At 49.7% G+C, this 25,836-nt stretch overlaps 1 protein-coding gene and 1 non-coding gene across 4 annotated transcripts in view; one reads left to right on the forward strand and one right to left on the reverse strand.

Moving 5' to 3' along the window:
• The first annotated feature begins 1,176 nt into the window (after positions 1–1,176).
• GFRA2 (GDNF family receptor alpha 2) overlaps positions 1,177–25,836 on the forward strand; it is a 111,812-nt gene continuing 87,152 nt past the window's right edge. For all 3 annotated transcript variants that reach the window (XM_050940088.1, XM_050940089.1, XM_050940091.1), the window contains exons 1-2: positions 1,177–2,560; positions 16,582–16,881. In XM_050940088.1, the coding sequence (XP_050796045.1) occupies positions 2,521–2,560; positions 16,582–16,881 (340 nt within the window). In that variant the 5' untranslated portion in view covers positions 1,177–2,520. The remainder of the gene's footprint in view (positions 2,561–16,581; positions 16,882–25,836) is intronic.
• On the reverse strand, positions 14,161–14,233 carry TRNAR-CCU (transfer RNA arginine (anticodon CCU)). The gene has a single exon. It is a non-coding gene; the product is annotated as a tRNA-Arg (tRNA).

Below are 25,836 nucleotides of genomic sequence, written 5' to 3' on the forward strand. Positions count from 1 at the left end.
ACATTTGGCTAGATGGATCTTTAGTCTGACCCAGTGTGGCCGTTCTTATGACTGAAAGGCAGCCGCAGAGCTGTGAGTGGGGAGCCCGGGAGTGGCATAAGAGAAGGGGTGCTGGCTTCAAGTCAATACTGAAGGGCATTGGCAGAGCTGCTGAGAGAGGAACAGGAGCAGAAGAGCAGGGGCTTCTCTAGGTGAGCAGAGTTGTATGCATTGAGGAGTTGGCACAGCATCTTCCTGTGCTCTGCCTGCTCTGGCATAAACGGGGGTGGGGCAGTCTCCCGGACTCTCCACCCAGCAGCTTTTGCCAGTGCTAAATTCACCTGGGAGCTCCCAGCTCTTGGCAGTTTGGGTCACAACTCCCCTGCCCCCGAGAGCAAGGCTGTTTCCCAGCCTCCCTGTCTGAGCCCCAGGGAGAATCCAGGGCATCCTCCACATGGACATTCCTCCAGTGCAGAAACGGGCTGGAAAGCTATCCATAGCAGAGAACCATAGGCACCGGAACCTAGGCCTCGAGGTCTCTTCAAGGCAGAGCTACCACAGGGTCTTGTCCCCTCAGCCCACAGCAATGAACAGGGCAGCAAAGCCCCCAGAGCCCCAGCAGGAAAGTTGATTTCCTGTGTGAGCACCGGGAATGTTTCCACTGATTTCAGTAGGCTTGGGAGACTGGTAGGGGACATTTGTGGGAGGCACTCTTGCCTTGCCTTGCCTTGCCGCATCACACACACACACACACACACACACACACACACACACACACGCGTATATATATATATATATATATATATATATATATATATATATATATATATATATATATAAAGCTTTTTGTCCGTCTGTAAAAGAAGAAGAGAAATGAAACCAGTGTGAGGTCTGAGTGTGGCACTGTCTGGAGCGTCTGAAGATTTCACTGTCAATGGGCTCAGAGAGAGAGAGAGAGAGAGAGTGTGACATTCCTCCCACACACAGGCTGAGATCAGCTGGCAGCTTGCTTCATTTCTCTCCCAAGGAAGCGGATCCTACTTAATTAATTTACTTAATGTTTAAAATTCCGATTAAATGCAAAGGGTAATGTATAGTTTATGTTGCACCCTCCCCCCCCCAGAAGAGGGGCCAGGCCATGCACTTTGCAGGGTGAATCGTGCATCTGCCTTGGGACAACCCCCCCCCCTCCAGCTCCATGCCTTTCCTTGCTCCCTGGTTTCCTCTCTCTGCGTTCCTCCTGACGTTCAATGCAGCTCCGCGGGAGCTTGCACATTCACCGACAAAGCCAGCCCTCGCAGACCGAGGAAGGCTCCCAGCGAGCCGGGACTGTGTGCGCAGGAGAGGGCTGCTTCCCTGGTGCCGGGCTGAACGCAGCCCCGTCCCCTGCTGCCGTGAGAGAGAGCCTGGGAGTGGGGTGGGAGCCCCATCTCAAAGCCCGGCGTTGGAACTATGTAGCTCTCTTCGGGGGTCTCCCGCTGTGGCACGGAAGGGAGCGAAAAGTACTTGGGAGCCCAGCCGATGGAGACGCCTCTCCCAGCAAGGATTGGAGCGAGCCAGCGCCTGCATCTTTGTGCGGTGGCAAAGTTTCCTGGCTTCTTCCTTGGAGCGAGAGGGCTGCGTCTAGCCTGAGAGCAAGGAGACCCTCCGCCTCTTTAAATAGTGTGGGGGGGAGGGGGGACAGCCTGCCTTATCTGTACACCCCCTCTCCACCTCCCCAAGCAAAGGCACAGCCTCAACCCGCCCGCTGAGCTTTGCGAGGAGGCGACTGGTCATCGCGGGCTGTCCGTTGTCGTCTCCCATCGCCTGGCTTTGCCTCCCCACCCCTCCGACTCCGGCCTCTCTGGGTTGCTGCTCGTGGGGGTGCTGAAGGGACAATCAGCTGAGACAGGGAGGCGAAGTTGAAGGGAAGGGGCAGTTCTGGGCTGGCGCGTTTCACTCCAGGCTCTGGTCAGTGTCAGTCCCAGAGGCGAGCTGGGCAGTGGCAGGGCTGGAGGAAGCTGCCGCTGCTGCTCCCTTGTTGATTCTGCTGCTGCTGCTGCTGCTTTCCACCGCCGGGCATATCAGAGTGCAGCTCCTTCTCTCCACCCTCCCCCAGAAGGCACAGAGAGACACGCAGACATCCCCAGTTTGCAGGAATTTCCATCAGCAAACTGGGCGAGCCAAGGGGGGAAAGGCACGAGTCGTGAGCGCCCCACATTCCCCGCTGTCTAAAGGATCCCGCCGGATTGTGTCTACTCAGATCACGCTGTGGATATTCGTCTAATTTCCTCCCCATTTCCACCTCCTCTCGGTTAAACCTTTCGCCCCCGAAAGATGCTTGGGAGGAATAGAACCAGAATTGTTCGTCACTGGAAGAGCTAAAGAGAGAGAGAGGCTAGCTGGCTGGCTGCAGAGCTGGGGTGTATATTTTGGGGGGTGAGGGCTGAAAGAAACCATTTTTTTAAAGTTCATCAGAGAAATCTCAGGATTTCTTTTTGCCTGGATTTGGGAGAGAGATATAAATATATTTACACGTGGGGAACTATTGGATTTACTAACATGATTTTAGCAAACGTTTTCTGCATCCTCCTCTTTTTAGGTGAGTAATCCTGTTTAGGATGCAAATCATTACTCTCTGGTTTGTTTGGTGGTTGTGAGTCCTTTGTCAAACCCCAGAAGCTCTGGTGCTTGGACAGCGTTTAAGAGCGGACATGTTTTATGTTAAAAGACAAACCCCAAACACAACGACAAAGCTTGGCACAGACCCTCACTTTAAAGTGGGCTACAGTCCGGAATGAAATACAAGGATTGAGAGACGCTTATAGGTTTCAGTTCAACCAAATGTCTCAGCAACGATTCCTACTGGGAAGGAATTGGGGTCCAGGGAAGGGGAGGGAGATGAGCAGAAATCAGGCTCTTATCTAGGGGGCAACTTTTTAAACTATCAAACTTACGATGACCGCCCCCCAAAAGCCTCTCCTTCCCGCACAGCCTTACCTCTCCAAGTTGTGGAGGTATTGAGTCAGATATCCTGAACGAACCCTCTCCTTCCATCTGAACAGGAGTAGCGCTGCCGAATTGGTACGCAGCATGTTGCAGATAGCTGCCGGGCTGCGTGTTAGTTCCCCTCAATACCAGCCCTTATGGTAGAGGCTTTTTAGGATTGTTATTTTTAAAAGAACCCCCCCCCCCGATTCAATCACTTTTCAAGACCCTTTGATTCCAGGCTGGTGTGAGGCAAGTCTCAGGGGTTTTTGCTGGCTGGTTTTAAAGTGTGCATGGAGGACTGATTTAGAAAGTTAATTGTGTGTCGTTGTGTGTTGGGGGGGAAGGAATTGCCATCTCTGTTGCAATCCAAGTGTCTGTTGTTTTAGATTATGTGTGATTTATTTAGCAGGCTATTTTGCCAAGAGGAAAGCATTTATTTCTGAAGCAGCCTCATCCAGAGGTGGGGAAGGTGCAGCCCTGGCAAGGGAGGAGTTGCAATGTATTTGAGGTGAAATAAAAGCAAAAATCTCCCTTTCCCCCAAAGCACGTTATCACCTTGGCAAATTATCCTCTCGGTTCTTCCCAGTATTCTCATCTGGCAGGTAATGTCCCTTGTGCTACAATTCCAGTCGCACATGGAGACACAGTTACAGACAGTACCTGCAGCTCTGTCTCTGGGTCTCACATACAACACTGCAGCACAGAACTCCTGGGGAACTCTGCTGAAATCCCCTTGGCTTTATGAATTTAACCCTGCATGGAGTGAATTAGGGTTGGAGGACGAGAGAGACAAGGGGCAGAAGGATGTTTAGAGTCATGGGGGCAAAGGGGGTGAGGGAGACTTGAAGGCTGGCCATGGCATGAGTGAGAATTCACTGCTTCAGGATTCTTCCCCTGGACTTTTGTTTTGGGAGGGGGGCACAGCATGGGAAGCCCTCAGCAAGAGATCTATATGTAGGTTTAATATTTCCACATTAGGTCCCTGTGTCCTTGGCTAGTAGGAGAATAAATGGCCCACTCTTGGTCTCTATTGCTGCTGGGCACAATTTTGCAAACACTTCAGTGACAAGAGCATGGCTTTTGGAAGGCTATTTTCGTTGATGGCCAGGGAAGGGTGTGGGGGAAGGATGTCATTTCGGACCGAGGGGGATGGAAGGATATTTTCTCCTCTGCCTTAGCAGGGTCTGAATGGTTGCCTTGGGCAGTGGGTGACGGTCTCCTTTGCAATCAATGTGTTACACATCAGTGTGTCTCTGTAGCAGGGTCTGTCGGATAAGCCTGGGTATGAGGTGAGATAGCTTGCTGCCTGGTTCTCTTTTGACAGCAAGTGAGAGTGCCTGACTCCATAGAGGGGGTGTATGTGGGAATGACATGGCTCTGGGCTGGGGATGATGGAAGATGGAGTAGCCACTTGTAGGGCATGTTGTCATTCCCAGTAGCTTGGGGGCTTTGCGGGCAGCAAGAATGGGAGAGTGGGAGGTAGGAAGGGGTCAGAAAGTGAATGCACAGATCCACCTGCCGCACTGGCTCCATGCTGAAAGCAGCGGGTGCGGTGGGGACTCAGGCTCTGCTCACAGAAGAGGTTGGGGTGGGGCAAACATCAACCACCAAATTATTGTAGCTGCTAGGAGTTAACCCCCGGTTTATTTGCATGCACATTTGGCTGGTTGGGATGCCCCCTATGAGCTAAACACGAGAGTCTGGGGATGGAGGGAACAGTCATAGAATCCTCCTCCCAGTCCTGCCAACCCAGGACACTCCAGCTAAGCAGCAGGCTGGGATACTGAGCAGCCACAAACCCACTTCATTTCACCCCCATGAGGAGGCTGTTTAGAAACAGGACCTTCCTCCTTTGGGTCCTTGTTTCTTTGTGATGGTCCCAATCTTCTGCGGCTCAGACTGGGCCAGGAGAATGGTGTGGAGAGGAGTCAGGGAGAGGTGCAAATTGAAGGATTAAGAAGCTCATCGCAGGCAACGCTTACGCATGGGTTCTAGACAGTGGGGCCCAGAATTGCCAGGCTGCACACATGTTGGGTGCTGAGCAGAGCCTTAGTTAGCTTCATAAATGGGAGCTGATCTTTTCTGAAAGCCTGGCCCCAGCAGTAGGTGCTGAGCCCTTGAAAATCTGTCCCCTTGTTCCAATGAGCAGAGAAAGCTATTGCTGTTGGGGCTAAACAAATGCCACCACAACGATGGCACAGAGGGGTTGCATGTGCAGCAAGAGGAGAGTGCAATACTACTGAGTTAAGCTAGGGCAGTGAATATTTGCTTATAAAGTACCCCATGTCCAATGGGCTCTGCCAAGACCATAGACCCATATTGCAGATGATGTAACCGAGTAACGATCCAGGGAAGCTGTGGGGAGAGAGGGGTATTCTGACAAAGGAATGTTTGCTGGCTCTGTGACTGAGGTTTGTGCATCCAGCTACAAATCCTCATCATGCTCTGATGCCCTAGAGACTGCTGGGGATTAGATGTAAATTCTCTGCAGATGTTTTATTAATATGAGTTCATTGTGTGCGTATGCGCCGGGCGTAGGAAAACACTCACCCTGCCCCTCCATGCAAACTCCCTCCTGGAGGCTCTGAGGATGCTATATATGTGAGAGGTGAGCAAGGTACATAGATAACTTTAGGCTTCCTATACAACAGCTGGATCTGGGCTGGGGATGGTGGATGTCAGGTCCCAATGTATAACTGGAGTCAATGGAGTGAACTTGGCCTCGTGTGTTTGGTCTGTGATTGTCCCAGACCTCCTCCTCTCTGGTAGGATGGGCTGAGCAGGGAGGGTTTATTCTTTGCTGGGGGCATAGAGCAGAGAAACAGGCACCATTGATGCTTGTGATGCAGATTCAGGTTGGCACTGGGATTACAAGGGGGACGTTTTAAAGAAGGAGCTCATAATCTGGGGTGGAAGCAAGGAGGGCATGCAGGGATACCCAACTTCCAGTCATCTTTGAAAGCAGAGGGGGGCTCCTCCTCGTCTAGCTGGCTTGGGGAACAGTGCACCCCCATAACACCCCCTTCTGTTTCCAACCCCTGCTTGTAATGAGCTAAATGCACAAGCTCCGTGGGATTTAAGAAGCAGGAGTTGGGGCATTATCTGTGTAGGGGCCGTTTCAGAGGTGCATGCAATGGGAACCTAGGGTGCTTGCTGCTTTGCTGGATTGGGCCCCAATGTGGTGCCCCACTGGCTACCAGACCAGGATAGTCCCAGCGAATATGCCAGCCAAGAAGCCATGCTGGGCTGGTGTCTGGTTTGGGATGACTGTGCCAGAGAGAAAAATTCTGGTCCTAGCACTAGAGAATGGGCAGGCCAGGTAGCAGAGATAGGGCCACTGGAACATGTCCATATCGCGCTCTCCATGTCACAGCTGGTAGATTTGCTGTTGCATTTCTCATCATTGCCACTGGTGGGCGTCTCTGCCCATGCAAGGGTCAGTGCAGGAGCAATGCCTTTCCATATGCACACTGGACCTCCCTCCCCATGGACTCTTTGTACAACCCCAAGCTCTTTTCATTACATCAGAACAAGGCCTTTTGTCTTTCTCATCTGCCTTGGCAGCATTTTCTGGGGCAGCATGGCTCTAGACCTGGCTCCCTCTTTGCCACGCCTGCCTGTCAGCCCCCAATGTAAACCAATCTCATGCATTCACGCTTCTGTGTGCAGCTTGGGAGTCATGCGTAGTCAGGCTGGAGGCTGGGCTGTGCTCTGCAGGGGGATCTGGGTTGTGAGGAGCATGGCTGGAGGGAATCCAATGAGGATGGCAGGATGGAGAAGGCACTTCAGATCTAACTGTGAAACCTTGTTGGGAAGGACTGGAGCATGGATTTCCCTTTGTCTCCTGAGACCTGGGTCTGGATCTAGGCCTACTGGGGCTTAACTCAGCAGCGAGTCCTTGAAAAACTGAGGGTCAATGTCATCCCTGATGTAAATCTGAGTGTGTGCAGAGATGGAGGGCTGGGAGAAAGAGTCAGCTTTGGGATGATGGGCAGATTTGGTGGATCTAAGTCCCCGGGGGCAAGCACCTTTGCCAGTTCTGGTGGGTTCTCTTGGATGGGGTGCAGTTGTCCTGCTCTGGACCTCACACCTCTCCAGTGCAAATCTTCATTCTTCTTGCAATGATGAGCCCCTGTTTGGTCCCTAGAAGGATGGGAATCTGGAGATGCTGGCTCCTATTCCTCCCTCCACCAGCCCTTTCTGGAGTTCTTGGTTGCCTAGGCAAAGCATTATGGGAGGGGCTGGCTCAGAGTGGCTGAGGTTGTGGAATGGGTAGAACAAGCCCGCTCAGCGCAGAAATCGTGCATGGAACCGGAGGTCTGACAGCAATATTCCAGTGCCGTTCTGCCTGATGGATCCCTCTTCCAGCCCACGTGAAGTATAGTATTGGAAGGACGTGAAGAACTTCCAGCACGGCAAGGGTACATTTGCTCCCCATCTCTTGGCTGGATGAGGTTTTAAGCTATGGTTTCTTGCACCGACAGTGCCAGTTACTGGGACACCTTTCATGTCTGTCCAAATGGAACAAGATTCAGTGATGACCCAAAAGGTCAGATATCTGCTGAAATCAGAAGTAAATATACTCTCTGCTCTTTGGCCTGAGGGCAAGTGGTGGACACATTTCCAGTAAACAGCTCTGGAAAGGCATCTCGATCCAGACCTGTAATGCCTCCTGCTATTTCAGTCCCAGGCTCCCTCCCCCAGCTTTGCCAATGCCCCTCAGTCCTGACCTCCAACACCCCCTGCCATTCCAGTCCTCTCCCCACGCACAGCTCTGCCAAGGCACCTCGCTTCTGACCTGCAGCACCCCCTGCTATTCTAGTTCTGGCCACCACCTCACCCTCTAGCTCTGCCAATGCCCCTCAGACTTGACCTGCAATCCCTCCTGCTATTTCAGCCCTGGACTGTACAACTCGCCTTCAGTGCTGGTTATCCAGTCCTTAGCTTTTCTTTTTCTCTGCCAGTGCACTGAATGGTGTACTAATATTCTCAAAGGACTCGCAGGATAAATCACTAACTTGCAACGTAAGTGAAGGTTTGATCTCAGGTCCACGTATGAAAAGCTTGTGTTTGGTGCCTAACCTAAGGCACCACTCAGCTCCCAGGGCGGCATGTGTCTTTATACTGGCAGAGAAGAAGAGCAAACAATGGACATAATAGCGAATGAAAAGCTCATTCTCAACTGCTGTGCGGGGTGGTAGGAAAGCAGTGAGCACTGTTATGTGCTCAGTCTGAACGAGGACATCAGATCCAAGAGGTGAAGTGAGGAGGTAAGAGGTTGCTGTGAACATGATGTAAAGAAACTCAAAACAAAGCCAAGTGACCCTTGCTTTCCTTGCCCTGCTGCTTGTTGCGGGTGGAATCTGCTCTCAGAATGAAGCTAGCATGGGCCTCTCAGCTGCCTCTAGGTGTCACTGTCTCACTTCCATACCTGGCCAGAGTGACTCGCGGCTGGGGATAAGGTGGAATTGGTACACTGAGGCTAGAGCCAGCCTGACATTTTCTGTTTATATCTTGTGTTTTTCATTACCGGAGAACACAGCGGGAAATAATCACTTCCGTGGCACAGAAGGCAGGGCTGTAAAATCATCAGTTTGCCTTTGAAGGCTGGGTGGGAGCAGGCCCATGGGCATTAGGAAGGACTGAAGTGGGGGATACAATCCGTTACACCCCAGACACAGAGCGAGAAGAAGGGAGCCTTCCTGGCTAGGCATTTAAAGAGGCATTTTTCTTCCACTCTGACCTGCATGTTAGACTTTAGCGCCCTGTTGACAGGGCTGCTCAGGTTTCATTTCCAACCTATTGGTGAAAGGCCTGGTTTTAAATTCAATGGAATGTTGTTTAATATAAAGAAACACCCCCTAGAATAAATCTAATGAGGCCCCTTCTTAGAAATGGAGACTATTATGTCTGATCCAATTATACTGTTTGGAGAAGGAGGAAAAGTGAGAGAGAGAGATGTGGGAGGCAGGGAGTCCGGGCATGACTCTGCTCAGGGGCAGGAGCTAAGTGGAAGGGAAAGATACACCGTTTTTATTAGCTCTCCTGCCAGCTCATGTGATGGTCAGCAATAGCTGTGTGTAAACTGAGTAGCTAGTATACCCTGCATGGCTGTATCCAATGTACAGCATCACCCACTCCCAAGTGTTCAAGAATCCTGAGTCCGATGTCCTGAGAACTCATGAGGTTAAAAAAACCCATCCCATTTGGGGTTTGTTTCTTTGCCTTTGGTTTTTGAGCCTTTCCAGGTCACATCTTGAAGCTTTTTCTCCCAATCAGCAGGGCTAGAACCACGCTCTCTTTTTTTTTCATTGGAACTGAAATTCTCCTGTTTTCACCTGACTCCAGGAACTGGGGCTTTAAGAAAATAAAGCAATTATTGTAAAATCACAGGAGTTGGCCACATTGGCTAGGGATTACATTCCCTTCCCCATAAATTTGTTTTCTCACTTCAATAACATTTTCCAGGGGAGGCCTATGGAAAGCCAATAAAGCCTCAGGGCTGCTCTAACATATGTTCTCCTTCCCATGAAAGCAGAGAATATCTGCAGTGCAATATGCAAGCCATGCCCCTCCCCTGCCCCGTCCACACCTTCCTGGGGAGCTGAGCTAGTGTAAAGATTTTATGCAGCTCTGCAGCACTACACCAACCAGGGGCTCCTTTAGGGGGCTGTGTCCTGGCCCTTTATGTGGCTTCAACAGCGTAACTAAGAATCAGGCCTTATACTTCCTTTGATGGCTCAACATAGACCTCCAGCATACTCCACTGATCAGCCTTGAGCCCTCAACACAGCTCTGCTGTGGCTTACAACACCCCTGATATTCCAACACTGCTGGTGCCCATCACTGCCAACCCATAGCCTCCCTCCTTGCTGCTGTTCCAGCTCTAGGCTTTCTGACCGACAGCTGTGCTGATGCCCCTCATTCCTGGCCTGCAGTCCTCTCTGCTGTTCCAGAACTGGCAGCTGACATTTCCAGTGGCGTGTTTATGGCACAAGGTGGACAAATTTTCACTGGGGCTAAGAATGAAACCTGCCAGACTCAATGCATTGGGGACATGAACTAGAACTGGCCCCTAACTCTGCAGGGGTGAAAAGCTGGTGCTCTGCAGCTGCTGAATTTCTGGAATGACTCAATGGAAGATGTACTATTTCCCATCTTTGGATCTGTGCTTAGAAAGACTGCAGAGATGCTGATCCAAGGAGTTATGTCCCTGTGCACCAGAGGGAAGGATCCACGTTCTGTGCCATCTTCCCTAACAGAGCAAAGCCTGCAGCCAAACTGGCCAGCATGACCTTGCCGTACAGTTAGCAACAGATGCAATACAGCTGTCAGACCCATTTAAAAACCTGCCGGAGAAGTGAGGTATTTAATGCCTGCACAGTCTGAAAGGAGGACTGGTCAGGGATGAAGGATTTGTGTGAATGTTTCAGTGGGGTCTGCTGGAATTGCACAGGGGAGAACCACTTTGGGAGAGAGCTGTGGCCCGATATTGTGGTGGGGAACACCAGATGGTTCAGCTGGCTGATGGCCAGTCTTGGATCCACTTTGCACAACAAACCAGAGCTTGGGCTGCTGGGGAATATATTTGGGAGCTGGCTAGCTGAAGGGGAGGTTGGGGCAAGGAAAGGAGGTAGCACTGAGCCCTGGGCAGTGTTAAATCATGGGGAAAGGGATGGAGGAATTGTCCCTAGTTATTCCCTTTTGTGCAAATATTTCCTTTGGTTTCCATTCATGCTGTCTGCTTGAGTTTTGCAAAGTCTTTACTGGTTTTTATTACAGCCCCAAATAAGTTGCATCAGACCAGTAGTCTTATTGGATAATTACATATCTCCTTACCTTCCAAGTTCCTGCGAATGTAATCACTGTATAAAAGCAGCTGGGTGCTTCAGGATTGCTCGTTGAAACAGGCGAGTTTTATTCACTTTTTTTTTGGAAACCAGAGGGGAATTTCATGTGATTTTGATGTGAAACAGTTGCACATTCACTTGGCTATGTCTACACTGCAGCTGAGAGGTGTAATTCCCAGGTTAAGTAGACATATTTATGCTAGCTACAGCTAGTCCACAAAAATAGTGGTGTGAATGTGGCAGCCCAGGCGACAGCTTGGGTAAGTTGCCTGCTTATAACCCCATCTGAAATCCTAGGTGCATCCTCTGACAACTAGCTCGAGCCACTGCCTGAGCTGCCATGGTCCTACTGTTATTTTTAGCATGCTAGCTCAAGCATAGGTGAAGTAGGTGAAACTCACTAGCTGGCAGCAGGAGAAGACTCTTATCCTCTATGTGCACCAGCATCTAGAGGGTGACTGGACACACGCTTAGCCAGTGGGTTACCCAACCCTTTGCCTAGCTCTGGTTTAAGCAGAGTCAGGGCTGAGCTTCAGGATTTGGAAGCAGAGCCAGGTTCCAAACCCCTTGAAAGTAAGAGGGTGTTGAATGCTTTCACCCACTAGTGACGTGCGACTGAGAAAGCTCAGGGCATTACTCAGCCAGGCAAGAAGAGAAGCCAGGACTGATGTCCATCAGAGCCTCTTGGGTGGCCTGCATTTAAAGCAGGCCAAAGTGACTAGAGGTCAAAGGGGTTTGAGGGAGGGATAGCTCAGTGGTTTGAGTATTGGCCTGCTAAAACCAGGGTTGTGAGCTCAATCCTTGAGGGGGCCATTTAGGGATCTGGGGAAAAAATCTGTCTGAAGATTGGTTCTGCTTTGAGCAGGGGTTGGACTAGATGACCTCCTGGGGTCCCTTCCAACCCTGATATTCGATGATTCTATGTGAGATATGCTGTGCTCAGTGCTCCAGAAGGTGAGAAGAGCCCCTCTGTGTTCTGGGCATGAGGAGAAGAGCTGCTCCTTACTCCCAGATCAACTCATCAGTTACAACCAGTGAGCTTGAGCAAGAATGGTTCTATATTCAGTTCCATTGATAATCTGAGCTGCCCACCACAGCTGATTCCTACTGGGAAATCCAGCAGCTCCTGATTCCCTCGGGGGTGAATGGGAGGAGAACCAGGACCTGCATATTAACTGTCCATCTTGCCCCAGCACCCTGGGGAAGGTGGAATCTGCCCAGCAGCTCCTGTGGCAGAGAGCTCCAGACATCAGCCACCCTCTAGAAACAGAGTTTGGGTTTGCAGGAAGGAAAATGGTGGGCGCTGCCTTCTGGCCTGTGGTCCAGTTCTTAGCAGTGGGGGACTGCTCAGCATCCCTCTGCTGTTTGCACAAAAACTGCCAGGTCAGGACCTCCCATGAGCACAGAATCCTCCAGCTTTACTTATTTCTTTTGGAATTTGCTGCTTTTTGATGCATTTCTTTTGGTGAGCTGGACTCTCCCCTCTTCCACCTGCCCCTGTCTGGTGCAACCAGGCCACCGACTGCTCAAGGATACAGTACTGCAAATCCAGAGTCACTTCAGCAGACTCATTCCAGATTCACAGGACAGGGTGTTGGGCTCTCCCTGTGCTAGAGCTGGTTTACAAACAGCCAGTCAGGGCCCCCTGTTGACTTTGGAATTAAACAGTAAGATACAGGAAGTCCTGAGCCACTATGCTGCATTGAAGTCACTGGGGACTGCAGCAAGGAAGGAATACAGGATCAGAGCTTATGGGGAAAAGAGTGTGATCTAGTTGGTTGAACTCAGAATGGGAGTCAGGAATCCTGGGTTCTGTCTGACATTGACTCACTGTAGGGGTTGGAACGTGTCATTTCACTTTGCTGAACCTCAGTTTCCTCTTCTGTCATGGTGGGCCTATCCCATGTGCCTGTCTATCTCCTGGACAAGTTCACGAGCTATGTAAAGGCCAAGGATGGGCTTGGGGAGTTATTGTACCTCTAGAGATCTGACCACGAGAAAGAACAGCCTGGTGGTTTCAACCTAGAAGATTAGAAGTAAACTCCCATTGTATTTGTGGGGTTTGTTTATCTTGCCTTCTCAGTATGCCTGAACTCAGCCTTAGTTGCAGGCTGTTCCACACTGGGGGATGTAGTAATAAGCAGCAACAGGATCAATTATTTATTACTATTATTTGCATTATAGCAGCACCTAGAAGTCTCAGTCAAGATTTGGACCTCATTGTGCTAGGTGCTGTATATACAAACAGTAAGAGACAGTCCCTGCCCCTAACAGCTTGCAATTTAAATAGAGAAGACAGACAAAAAGCAGGAGGGGACACCGAGGCATGGGGCAGTGATGTACCTTGCCCATGGTCCCACAGCAGCACACTGGTAGAGCTGGGAACAGAGCAAAGCTTTCCTGAGTTCCAGTCTGGCACACTATCCACTAGTCCATAACCCGACGCTGGTGGGAAAGGGAGGTCATCCCAATAAAGTGATTGCAGTCACCAGTGGGGGACTAAACCCCAACAAACCTATTGAGTTGGGGACCAGCCGATGCATGATGGACACTGCGCTCTGTTGAAAATCTGGCCCTTAATGTGAATAGAGGTTACACATAAACAGGTGACAACATGGGCCTTCCTTGACATATCAGTGCAGCCTGTGACAGGAGGGGCAGAGAGACCTTGAAGTGGAGTGTAACCAGATTTACAAAGATCTCTGTCCCGCCCTTATTTCAATGGGTGGCTGCAAGCTGAGAAAAAGACCCTTTTAGGTGGAACATCCTGGGTTCTGTGAGCATGACGTTGGGACGCACCTGGAGTAACACTATGGAGTCAGTGGGCTTTGTTTTATCCTATGGATTGACAGCTCATGATCCACTGAGACGGCCTTCATTTTTTGAGCTGTGTTGCGATTGGTTGCGTTGGTCACATGATATTTTTCTGTCTCTAAGTGGATGAGTAAAGCTCTTATAACCAGGAGAAGAGAGTTGAAGAGTCCAATAGGAAGTTGATTCTTGGCAGTCCTGCTCTAGTGTCTGCTGAGAGATGATTTGTGAGCTGGTCTTTTCTTTCAGCAGAAGGGACTAGGCCTGCTCCAACTTCTCTGCAAGCTCTAATAAGGCTAGTCAGTGACAAACATTGCAGCCCTGGAAACAAGCTCTCTGTAGCTGATCAGTGATCCTGAGGACCTGCTAATGTTTCCCAACGTCCCATGCTAGCACAATGTATCTTACATTCTCCTGTAGTGGCTGCTCCCCTAGAGGATAACAGTTTACTATTGCTGCTAGCTACTGGACTTACTTATCTAGCTCAAATGGCAGAGGCTGGTGTTGAAGGCAGGGAGTTCAAACCCTGCTGATGGCTTCTGTAGTTTTTCACCCCAGATGGGACTTGAACCCACAGTCTCTGGCTTAGGAAGCCAATGCCTTATCCATTAGGCCACTGGGGCCCTAAAGTGTGTGCTTGAGGGAGACCTGCAGCTGGGCAGTGGCAAAAGCCTACAGCAGCCAGTATTCCCATCCAAGTACTAACCTGACCTGATCCTGTTTAACTTCCAAGATCAGATGAGAGTGGGTGTGTTCAGGAAGTCTGTTGCCTAGCTCTTCAGAGAGTGGAAACATTAACCCTCCTGTGAATGTCACCATAAGAGCTAAGCCAGATTTATTGCATGGTACATTTCATTACCTCTCATATTTTTAATATGCAGGATTTTCATTATATTGTAAGGATACTTCAGACTGAAGTGATGAAACTCATTTTGTTGTGATCATTGACTACAAATATACTGCTTTATATGTGCAGAGCAATGTTATCGAGTGACTAGAGCAGCTGACTGGGAGCAAGGATTTCAGGCTTCTATTCCCCTCTCTGCTCCTAATTTGCTATGTGACGTTGCTTGAGTTGCTTCATGATATGGTGACTCAGTTTCCCCACCTGGCTAACGGAGGGTTGTAAGGACCAATCTACTAGCGCTATGAGAGGTAGTGAACTCTGGGAACCTGGCCACAGGAGAAATGAGGCTGTGACACCAACTTAGTCTCTTGTGAGCTAGGCATGACAGACAGTTTCTGCTCAAGAGAATCCCAGGCCTGAAATAGCAGGTGAGCTGCCCAGCTGAACTGGGGTCATAGACTCATAGAAGATTAGGGTTGGAAGGGACCTCAGGAGGTCATCTAGTCCAATCCCCTGCTCAAAGCAGGACCAATCCCCAACTAAATCATCCCAGCCAGGGCTTTGTCAAGCCAGGCCTTAAAAGCCTCTAAGGATGGAGATTCTACCACCTCCCTAGGTAGCCCATTCCAGTGCTTCACCACCCTGCTAGTGAAATAGTGTTTCCTAACATCCAACCGAGACCTCTCCTACTGCAGCTTGAGACCATTGCTCCTTGTTCTGTCTTCTGCCACCACTGAGAACAGCCGAGCTCCATCCTCTTTGGAACTCCCCTTCAGGTAGTTGAAGGCTGCTATCAAATCCCCCCTCACTCTTCTCTTCTGAAGACTAAATAACTCCAGTTCCCTCAGCCTCTCCTCTTAAGTCATGTGCCCCAACCCCCTAATCATTTTTGTTGCCCTCCACTGGACTTTCTCTTATTTGTCCACATCCATTCTGTAGCGGGGGGCCCAAAACTGGATGCAATACTCCAGATGTGGCCTCACCAGTGCTGAATAGAGAGGAATAATCACTTCCCTCAATCTGCTGGCAGTGCTCCTACTAATACAGCCCAATATGCTGCTAGCCTTCTTGGCAACCAGGGCACACTGCTGACTCATATCCAGCTTCTCATCCTTTGTAATCCCCAGGTCCTTTTCTGCAGAACTGCTGCTTAGCTAGTCGGTCCCCAGCCTGTAGTAGTGCATGGAATTCTTCCATCCTAAGTGCAGGATTCTGCACTTGTCCTTGTTGAACCTCATCAGATTTCTTTTGGCCCAGTTCTCCAATTTGTCTAGGTCACCCTCGACCCTATCCCTACCCTCCAGTGTCTCTACCTCTCCCTCTAGCTAAGTGTCATCCGCAAACTTGCTGAGGGTGCAATCCATCCAATCATCCATTAATGAAGATGTTGAACAAAACGGGCCCCAGGGACCGTCCCCAGTGGCACTCTGCTTGATACCGGCTGCCAACTAGACATTGAGCAGTTGATCACTACCCATTGAGCCCGACGATATAGTCAGCTTTCTATCCACCTTATAGTCCATTCATCCAATCCATACTTTTTTAACTTGCTGGGAAGAATACTGTGGGAGACCATATCAAAAGCTTTGCTAAAGTCAAGAAATAACACGTCCACTGCTTTCCCCATATCCACAGAGCCAGTTATCTCAGCATAGAAGGCAATCAGGTTGGTCAGGCATAATTTCCCCTTGGTGAATCCATGTTGACTGTTCCTGATCACCTTCCTTTCCTCCAAATGCTTCAACATGGATTCCTTGGCCCAGTACTGGTACAGCTGAGGGTGTAGGAGAGTAGCACTGAGGGAAGTGGGGAACCCAGGGCTGATGTATGAGGAGTTGGGGAGGGATTGCAGGTTAGGATCCCACTGAATTGCCAGAGCTGTGTGGGTTGTTTGTGCGGACGTGGCTGGTGGAGTAGTAGGAACTATGGGTCAGGATCATGTTGCATCATCAGGACTGGGAGAAGGGACCTAGGTGTAGCAGGATACTGGCTGGGTGGAGGGCTATTTGTCAGTATCAGGGGCTGTCAAAGGGTAGTGCATTGCTTCTCATCCCTGCCACATGGCTATCATCACTCACCACGCTCTGGCCTTTCTTTCCTTCCCCTCCCCTTCCCCTTGTCTAGACAAGATCCTCCATTCCCTGGCATCCGGCCAAGATCCTCATGGTTGGCGTACCCCAGTGGACTGTGTCCGGGCCAATGAGCTGTGTGCTGCCGAGTCGAGCTGCAGCTCCCGTTACCGCACGCTGCGCCAGTGCCTGGCTGGCCGGGACAGGAATACCATGCTGGCCAACAAGGAGTGCCAGGCGGCTCTCGAGGTGCTGCAGGAGAGCCCGCTTTACGACTGCCGCTGCAAGCGAGGAATGAAGAAGGAGCTGCAGTGCCTTCAGATCTATTGGAGTATACACCTCGGGCTGACGGAGGGTAAGTGTCCTGCGTGTGGCGGATTTGGTCCGTCAGGAGGGGGGTGCCCCATATGCAGCTGTTCTGATGTATTAGCCCCGTCGGGGCAGTGTGAGGGTGGGTCTGATCCCATGGGCAAGTGGTAAAGGGGCCCTTCTGCACCATTATGTGATGTTCCAGTCTGTTTGGTCAGGAGTAGCTGGGGGCTGTTCTGGTTCCTTGGGAGAAGTGGTTCTGATCCACTCGGTATGGCTGGAGGGGTGGTTCCAGCCCATTGGATTGTTGGTAGGTGGGTGGGTTCTGATTTGCTAGCTCAGCAGTAGTGTGTGTGGCTGGGTGTGGGTGGAGAGGGAACAGTTCTGATCCTCTAGCTGCTCGGATCCACTCTGGTTGGGCCAGGAACCCCATGTGGCTAGTCCTGGGAGCTGGTGAAGCAGGTGTGAGTTAGGAGATGTGTTCGGAGCCTGACTCTCTCTCGTTGCCATTTACACCTGTGCAAAGTGGAAGTAAAACATTCCCGCTGGTGTCTTAATTTGGAGCAATTCACACCTGTTCTGCACATGTGGGATAATGACTGACACAAGAGCCAGGCAGCGAAGAATCAGATTTTTCATTAGTGTAGCTGGGAGGAGGGTTTACTACGGGAATGGCAGAGGGGACTAGCTTGTCTTGAGTGAAGAGCGTTAATGGAGCAGTGTGTGTGTGGGGAGTCCAGGACTGGAACAGCGGAGGGTGTTGCAGGAAAGGACTGACGGGCACTTGCAGAGCTGGGGCGGGGTCCAGGACTGGAATAGCAGAGGGTGTTCCGCAGGAAAGGACTGAGGGGCATTAGTGGAATTATGTGGGGAACGTTCAAGTTCATTCTGTGCCTTATTCTGTAGCACGGGCTGGTGTGAGCCTGGGTAGAGCTGGAGGGCTATCAGCAGGGCTGTCTTGGACTGACATGTCTCAGCTTTTAACTCCCAAGGTTTCAGTGTTTAGATCCCAGGTAGATTTCTCCCCTCGTTCATTATCAAACAGAAGCCAAATTGATGGGTGGGGATGGGGAAGAAAGAACCAAACTCTCCCCTTCCCCTCCAGACTCTTCCTCCTTTTCTCCACTGTCCTCCTCTAGATTCTTTCTCACCATCCCCCTTTCCCAGACTCTCTTCCTCTAGACTCAGGCACATCCCACCCCTGCCTTGGGAATTTGCCAGACTTGGAGAGCCCATGAGGCTTCCTAGTCCCTGCAGACTCCCCCACCACCATCGCCAATGACAGGGGCTGAGAGCTCAGAGAGCTGCACCAATGCAGTGGGCAGTCCTGAGCCTTGCAGCTCTCTTAGCTCTGTCACTGCTTCCCTCTCCATGTTAAACAGCTGATTAGTATTCTGGAAGGAGCATCCTCACAAGAACCAGACTGGGCTGGAACAGGGGTTGATGGGGGTGAGATGAATGTGGGGTTGGGCTCTTCTCTAGTGCGGCTGTATTTTCATAGCCAAGCTGCGAATGCCTGGCTGATCCCAGGCAGCCTCACCCCGGAAGGGGCTGCGTACACTGGAGCAGATTGGGCTGTAATGAGAAGACACGTCGGGGCATCGAGACAGGTCACAAAGAGGGGAGCCCATCGCGCAGGCAGCGGGGAGTTAATTTCCAGTTTGCGTTAGTGGGGTCAGAGGGCCAGGTCTCCAGCTGGTGCCTGTGCGTGGGCTGTTTGCCTGCTCCCCTCTCAGAGCAGGCTCCGGGCTGTCAATCTAGTCTTGGTGTATCTATATGAGTGTCCCCCAGACCTTGCTTGCAGAGCATTTCCCTCCCCTGCACTGTATTGGCTCCTGCCTGTCTGTGTCCAGTGGATGCCTGGCTTGCCAGGTGGGAACGGCACCTCATCCCCTTCTCGCTGTCTCTGGGAATTCGCATCTTCCAGGCAGGGTGAGCTCGTGGCTGGCGAAGCAGACTCCCTGTTGTCTTCTGCTCTGTTCTAGCCTGGATTATGGCAACTGCACTGGAGTTAGTGGAGTTGCTTCATACTTACGTTGGCATCAGTGAAGGCAAACTGTGGCCCTGGCTCCTGTTCTTGGCTCTGCCACTGATTCACTCAGTGACCTTGGGCAAGTTCCTTCCCCTTCTCTATAAAGTGTCTTGAGATCCTCGGGTGCAAGAGGCTATATAAGTGCAGAAAGGATTGTTCTAACAGTGATATGTGCCACTGCTGCTGGGTGGTGTTGGACCTGCCCAGCTGTGTGCCACAGATTCTCCTTTAGCTCAAGCAGCTGGGGCCTGTGCTCAGGGAGCAAGACAGCTGGGGTTGGATCCCTGTTCTAGACAAGAAGCTTTCAGTGGTCCTGTATCTGTTACAATATGATTCCAGCCTCAGCCCCTGTGAGTGCAGAACCCCTGCTAGAGTTCAGGATGGGACTGATTGTCTGCTCTCCATGCCTCAGTTTCCCCAAAAAGAAGAGTGAGGAAGAGGACTAGAACTCAGGAGTTCCTGGTGCCCAAGCTATTTCTTTGGCCATTAGGCTTAGCTGACTCTTTACGGACCTTTGATGCTGTGTGCATGCCATAGAGGGGCATGTGCCAAGAACAGACTGTAGGCTGTACTAAAGCCCCACATGCAGTGTCTCAGCTGCCCTAAGTCCAGGAGAAAACCAGACACCTCCTTAATACAGCTCATTCTCTGGCATGGGTGGGGGTTCAGTGAGAGCAGTGGGAAGGACATGAGGGGATCTCGGAGCTGGCTGTTTTCATAAATGAACTGCCTCAAGATACACCAGAGGCAGCTGTGATTGCAGGCCAGTGAGGGTGTAAATCAGACAGGGGAGCAATGCAGGTAATTGAAATTAGATTTTGCCAGCGCTGGGCTGGTTTGTTTATTGGAGTGAGGATTATCTACTCTCTCCTCCTCATCAAAGGGAAGGAGGAGGAAGCTGCCTCTTCCCATCCCTCCTCTCTCCACATCAGCAAGTCGGGGCCCTCCCCTCACCTTGCTATCACATCGCAATCAGTGGCTCAGCTGACTGGCTGTGCTAGGATGTGGAATTGGGAACCCTCCCGTACCTGAGGGGCTGGGAGAGCTGGCTGGAATTTGGTGTATGGTGGGCAGGTGCTGACAAGCTTTCTTGACGCAGCTTTGCCCATGCCCCTCAATCCTGAGTCTGTAGCCACCCTGGTCATTTCCGTCCTGAGTCTGCATACAGCAGGGGCTGCCAGTCATTTCTGAGTATCCCTCAGTTGGTTGCTCTGTGATATGTGAAAAAGTGTCACTGGTGACTAGAATGAGCCTGAGTCTGCCTCAATCTCAGCTGCCACGAGGCTGCTCTTTGTAGCAAGCAAATTTCCTCCCTTTCATTTCCCTTGCACCTGGGCTGCCTCCTGGATGATCTTTTCCAGACAGAGGTACATCATCCATCCTTGCTGTCCAGCAACAACGAGCCAGCCAAGACATGTCCAGCCCTATCTGTAGCGAGCTCTGTAGCTTTTCCTTAATATGTTTGCCCATGATACTGATCCCATTTTAAAGATGGGTGGGGAAATGGAATCAGAGAACATTAAGTGACTTCCCCAGGGTTACACAGCAAGTCAGTGGCACAGCTAGGACTATCCCACAGGTCTCTTGACTCCTAGTCAGATGCATCAGCCACTGGACCAGGCTGCCTCATTAAAGATTCAGAGCCAGATTTTTCAAAAAGCTCTGTACCCGAAGGCTCCTGCTTGGGCACCTGAAAGGAGTGACCAGCAGATTCAACATACAGAAGGTCCCATAAAAAACCCAGCCCTTATTTAGGTACCTTAGTGGGAACTGAGCTCAGCTGAAAGCCTGGGCCTGATTGTGGAGTGGAAGGAGGAAAAATTGGGGGAAGCAAGGGTAAAGCAGAGAGAGCTGAACAGGAGAGAGAGGATGAAAGGAGGTCAGGGGGGAGAGAGGGTCATAGGAGTGCATCCTGCAAGTGAAAAAAATTAATTTCTTTTCCTCATGTAATTAAGAGCCAAGGGAGTGTGGCAGGGAGTGAAAGGGGAATAGTTCCTCTTTCTAACCATGCAGCGCAACCAAAAGCATAACGTTCCTCTTCCTTACACGGGTATATCCTCCTGAGGTGGCTCCCTGGCGGCTCCAGGCTGGAGGTAGAATAGAATGCGGCCTACCCACAAAGTGGCATCTGTTCAACTATCACTGCGATTTTTAAACTAGTTTAGTTCAATCAGTGAAACTCTGTGTGTGGACACTCTTCAATTAGGTTAAACTGGGCTTGTGTTGTTTTAGTGTGTTGGTAAAGGTACAGGGGTAAGCTCAACCAATAGAACCAGCTTTTAAACTGGAATAAGTGTGTCCACCCAGAGGTTTGCAGTTATTTAAAGTGTTGTAAGTCTGTGACATTGGGACCAGATTTCCAAAAGCACTCAGCATCCAAACATGCTGAAAATCTGGCCCTGATTATGGGTGCTGAGCACGTCTGAAAACTTTGGCCCCTGGTGACTCCCTTAGACCTTCACCCATGCTTGGTTAAAACACACTTTTTTCTGATGTTAAATTGCAAGTGAAGATGAGGCAAGTTGTAGTTTTAACATGTGTCAGTTGGTGGAGGTAAACCCTAGCCTCTAGGTCAGCTCTGCTGCTGGATGGCAAAAAAGCCAGGCTGGAAGCGGGAATCTCTGCTTAATGGTGATTTGCCCCACAGCACTGTGCATTCAGCAATTTCAAAGGGCTTTGCACTCATGAATGAATTTAGCCTACCACCACCTTCAGGAGGGAGGGAAGAATATTAGACCCATTTCACAGAGCAGAAAACTGAGGCACCAAAAGAAACTAAGGCACAGAAGGGGTGTGTTCTTACCATTTGTTGGAAGGCAGGCTGTAGCTTTCACATAGGTTAGCAGGGTGAGATGGTGACTCTGGCCAGGATGCTAGGTTTACCTCAACCTGTTAACTCATGTGAGAACTGCATGACTTTGCCTTCACTCAGATTTTACCTTCTGTTACCACATATTAGCTAAAGGGGTAAGAACACACCTTTTCCTCTTGTGATGACAAGGCCAAAGGGCCCAAATTCATGCACAGAGTCAGTGGGAAAGCCAGGAATAGAACCCAGAATGACTCCTGACTCCACTTCTGTGGTCTAACCAGTAGGTAACAGACCATCTGTACAAGGTTGTGCTGTTGCCCAGCATGGAGGGGTATTGGCAGAGCTGTGTGGGGAACCCAGGACCAGAATAGCAGGGAGCTGCTGCAGGACCATCCAAAGCCATCATACAAAATCCCATCTTGTTTCAGAGACCTCACTTTGCAGGTAGACTCACTGTAGTGCAGCAGACCTCTGGGCAACATGGTCCAGTATCCCATCTCCTTCCATAACTAGATCTCTCAATGAAGTAATCCCCCACCTGTCACACTGGATCAGAGTGGTCTATCTAGCCAGTATCCTGTCTCTGGCACTGCCAATATGTGATGCTTTAGAGAGGTTCGATTCTCTCACAATGCATCTCGCCAATAGACTGCTCTCCGCTCACCTTTCCAAGTGAGCAAGTTTTGCATTGTCCTGGTGCATGGCAGCTTAGTCCCCAGCATTAAGGCTGGTTGGTTTCACCCCAGTGCCTTTCCCAGAGGTTAATTGCTTCTCAGCCAGCTTAGGGGAAGTTTGATGCCCTTTTAATACTGGGTAATTTTCCTAGCGAGCAGCAAGGTTCAGCCAGTGTTTAATTATTTATTACATTGGCAGAGCAATATAGAGAGAGGTTAGTGTTTCCTAAACACACTTTAATAAAGGTGCCATTTGTCATCAGAACATTAGCAAACCCAGCACGGTGAACGTGTTGGCACGATTTAAACGAGGGACTCTTACAGGATAAGTGTAAGTGTTTCCTTTTCTTTTAAAGGCCTTTCAGTTTCACCAGCCTGTGGTAACAGGCCAAAATAACACATGAGGAGGGTGAGGTTGTTGTTGTTGTTCTCAATATTCATTTGTAGCACTGTAGCAGAGGCATCAACCAAGATAGTCAGAGACAGCCTCTGCTCTAAAACTCTCACAGTCTAGCTAGGGCTAGGGTGACCAGATGTCCCGATTTTATAGGGACAGTCCCGATTTTTGGGTCTTTTTCTTATATAGTCTCATATTACCCCCCATCCCCTATCCTGATTTTTGACATTTGCTGTCTGGTCACGCTAGCTAGGGCAGACATGGGAAGAGAAGGCACAGAGAGAAGCAGCTCCCCCATGGACACAAAGCAGGGTCTGGGGCAGAGCCAGGAATAGCATTTAGGTCTCCTGAGTCCCCAGTCCAGTGCTCTATGCACTAGACGACGTTGCCGCCTTGTAGCTTGCCTTTTCTCTGTGTTCTTCCTGCTCTTCTTCTTTCCAGCCTGGAGGCTGGAATTCCGTTCTCTCACATCACTGAGGCTCCTCTCAGTGTGCTTTGGTCACCTCCAGGAGGTCAGTCCGTGGTCTCTAATTCCAGCAGGCGCCTTCTGGTTTCTCTTGTGGGCCTGCAGCGCTGCTGCCCCCTCCCAAAAGGCAATTGGTACCTTCTTCCTGCTGCTAGATACCCAATCATGGGACTCCTCACAAGGCACATTTAGTGGACAGGGCAGGTGTCCATTGCCGAAAGGAGCTGGTCACCATGGGAACAGCTTGGAACTGGGGCCGGCGGGTCTGTGCTGTGTAATGTGTACTCCAGGTGGCTTCAGCCAGGTTGGTCCCTGGGCAGTGGAGATGAGGTAGGTGGACAGAGAGTGAGGCCATGGGACAGCTTGTGGAAGACTGACTGTACCATATCTGAGCTGAGGTGACTTAGGCTCAGTTGAGATGGGAGGTCTGGAGTGGCCAGTGCGACCATAACACAATCTGTGGGCTTATGTTTCAGCTCACAGCGCAATAGCTGTGCTGTTGTTGCTCGTGCTGTCTCAGCACGAGTTACTTCTCTAGCCCCTTCATGCCATGAAGACACCTGGCCGGGGGAAGTGGACTGAGACCCACCAATTCATTTCTCAGAGGCCACCAAATGGCAGTGAAAGCTATTGGAGCCTATCTCTCTCTTCTTGCTGATCTCCCCCAGGGCCAGTGCAAGGATATTTTGCGCCCTAGGCGAAACTTCCATCTTGCGCCCCCACCCCCCAAAAAAATCACATACATTATACACAATACACGGTCACGAAATTGTGCCCCAGTCCTTTTTTTTTTAATTTGCCATGAGGCTGCATCAACTGTAAATGAAAAAAAATGAAATTTTATTCCTATCAGTCCTTTTTCTTGTTCACTACTAAAAGTAAAGGATAGAGAATGCATGTCACTTACTATAATTAACTATTTGAATTTCATCAACTGTTTGACGTAAATATCGATTAAGAGATCAAGATGACTTTCAAGCTTAAGCCTGAGTATTCAAGCCTTGTTAGGTTTATGTTGCAACCATTACACTAAACAAAAGCACAGATGTAGGCAGATCTTATCCTACTGGTGTAACAGCAACTGCTCTGGATAGGAGCAAAAAGTTGTTCCATATTAGGGGTTGTCAAGTTTCTCAGAGGCATTGCGGTCCAGGCTTGTTTTAAAGAAATAGACCCCTATCCTGCAATCACTTATGCAGGAGGTATCTGTTAAGATGTTTTGCCTTGTTCTACTTTACCTCACTTGAGATAGGTGCAATTCAAGCATCTGACAAAATAATAGGAGAGCAACCTTCCAAGTTAGTAAGGAAAACATCTGGCTAATACAACCTAGGATCCCACTATTGTGCTGCTCTGCTAGAAAGAATGATAAAAGATTAAAGTTCACAGAAGGTACAACTCCAAGGTGCTCCGAGCTGTCCAGCTAATCCTTGAATGTTACATTGTAAGAATTCACATGCGAATCCCATTTGCTTGATTCGAAAGAGGAGGCTATCAATGGGAGAGACCTGGGAGCTCTAGAGATATTAATAGTTCATGTCTGTTCCAGTATTTAGTATCAAATCAGGGCTTTACCTGTCAGCAAACAACCACCACACCTACTTATTTCTCAGCATCGTGCATGTTGTGGCTAGATGGTGATCCTGAGTCACTTGTTACCTTACACAAGAGAAACCTACATTTTAAAGAATTATTTCAAATGGGACAATAAAACAGGAGTAACAAACTTTCTGCTTTTCTGAGGTAATAGCCCCAGAAGTTCTTTATTATTTAACAGAGAGCCTGAGCTGATTGCTGGAACAGGAGGCAATATGATGTTGAAGGGCTTCTGTGAAGGAAGAGGAAGAAGTGGCTCTTGGAGCCTCTGGGCCTGATCTAAAACCCATTGAAATCAGTGGGAATTTTTCCACTGACTTCAAGGTCTGGGGATTGGTCCTGCTTTGAGTGGGAGTTGGACTAGATGACTTCCTGAGGTCCCTTCCAACCCTGATATTCTGTGATTCTATGAAGGTGGATCAAGGCCTCTGGTAACAAGAGTAACTTTTGTAAACTTCTCATTTCTGGGCAATGAAAATACTTACTTACTGAAATAAGGACATGATTGCTGGGGATGGAAGAGATGTGGAGATATCAGAGAATGAGAGGCTTACAGTCACCTGGGTTGGGGATCTGGGCTAAGGGTGGTTGGTGGTGAAGTAAGATAGGAAATATGTGTAAACGAGCTCTTAAGCTAAGAAGTGGGGGCTTAGTAGGTTTTAACACATGCAATAGTTATGGTTTGTTTGTAAGGGGTCTGTTTAGTAATGAAACAGAAAATCACTTCAAGTTTAGAAAATGCGGGAACAGTTTAGATACAAACAGGAAAGGGAATATAAAAAGCTGTACAGATTTTGCAGAACATGATGTGAACCTAACAACTATGTCACCTGATTTTTGTATCCTCCTCTTCCCATTTCCTTATTTTGCTCCCATTGTTTGTCACTATCACTTGGTGTCATTTTTAATTTAGATCACAGGCTCTTTGGGCTAGTGAGTCTCTTTTATATGTCTGCAGAGATCCTAGAACATTTTTGGACACAGAATACATAAGTAATAATATTCATAACAATAATTGCCAAGT

Source organism: Gopherus flavomarginatus, chromosome 2, assembly GCF_025201925.1.
Source record: "Gopherus flavomarginatus isolate rGopFla2 chromosome 2, rGopFla2.mat.asm, whole genome shotgun sequence".
NCBI classification, from domain to species: Eukaryota; Metazoa; Chordata; order Testudines; family Testudinidae; genus Gopherus; species Gopherus flavomarginatus.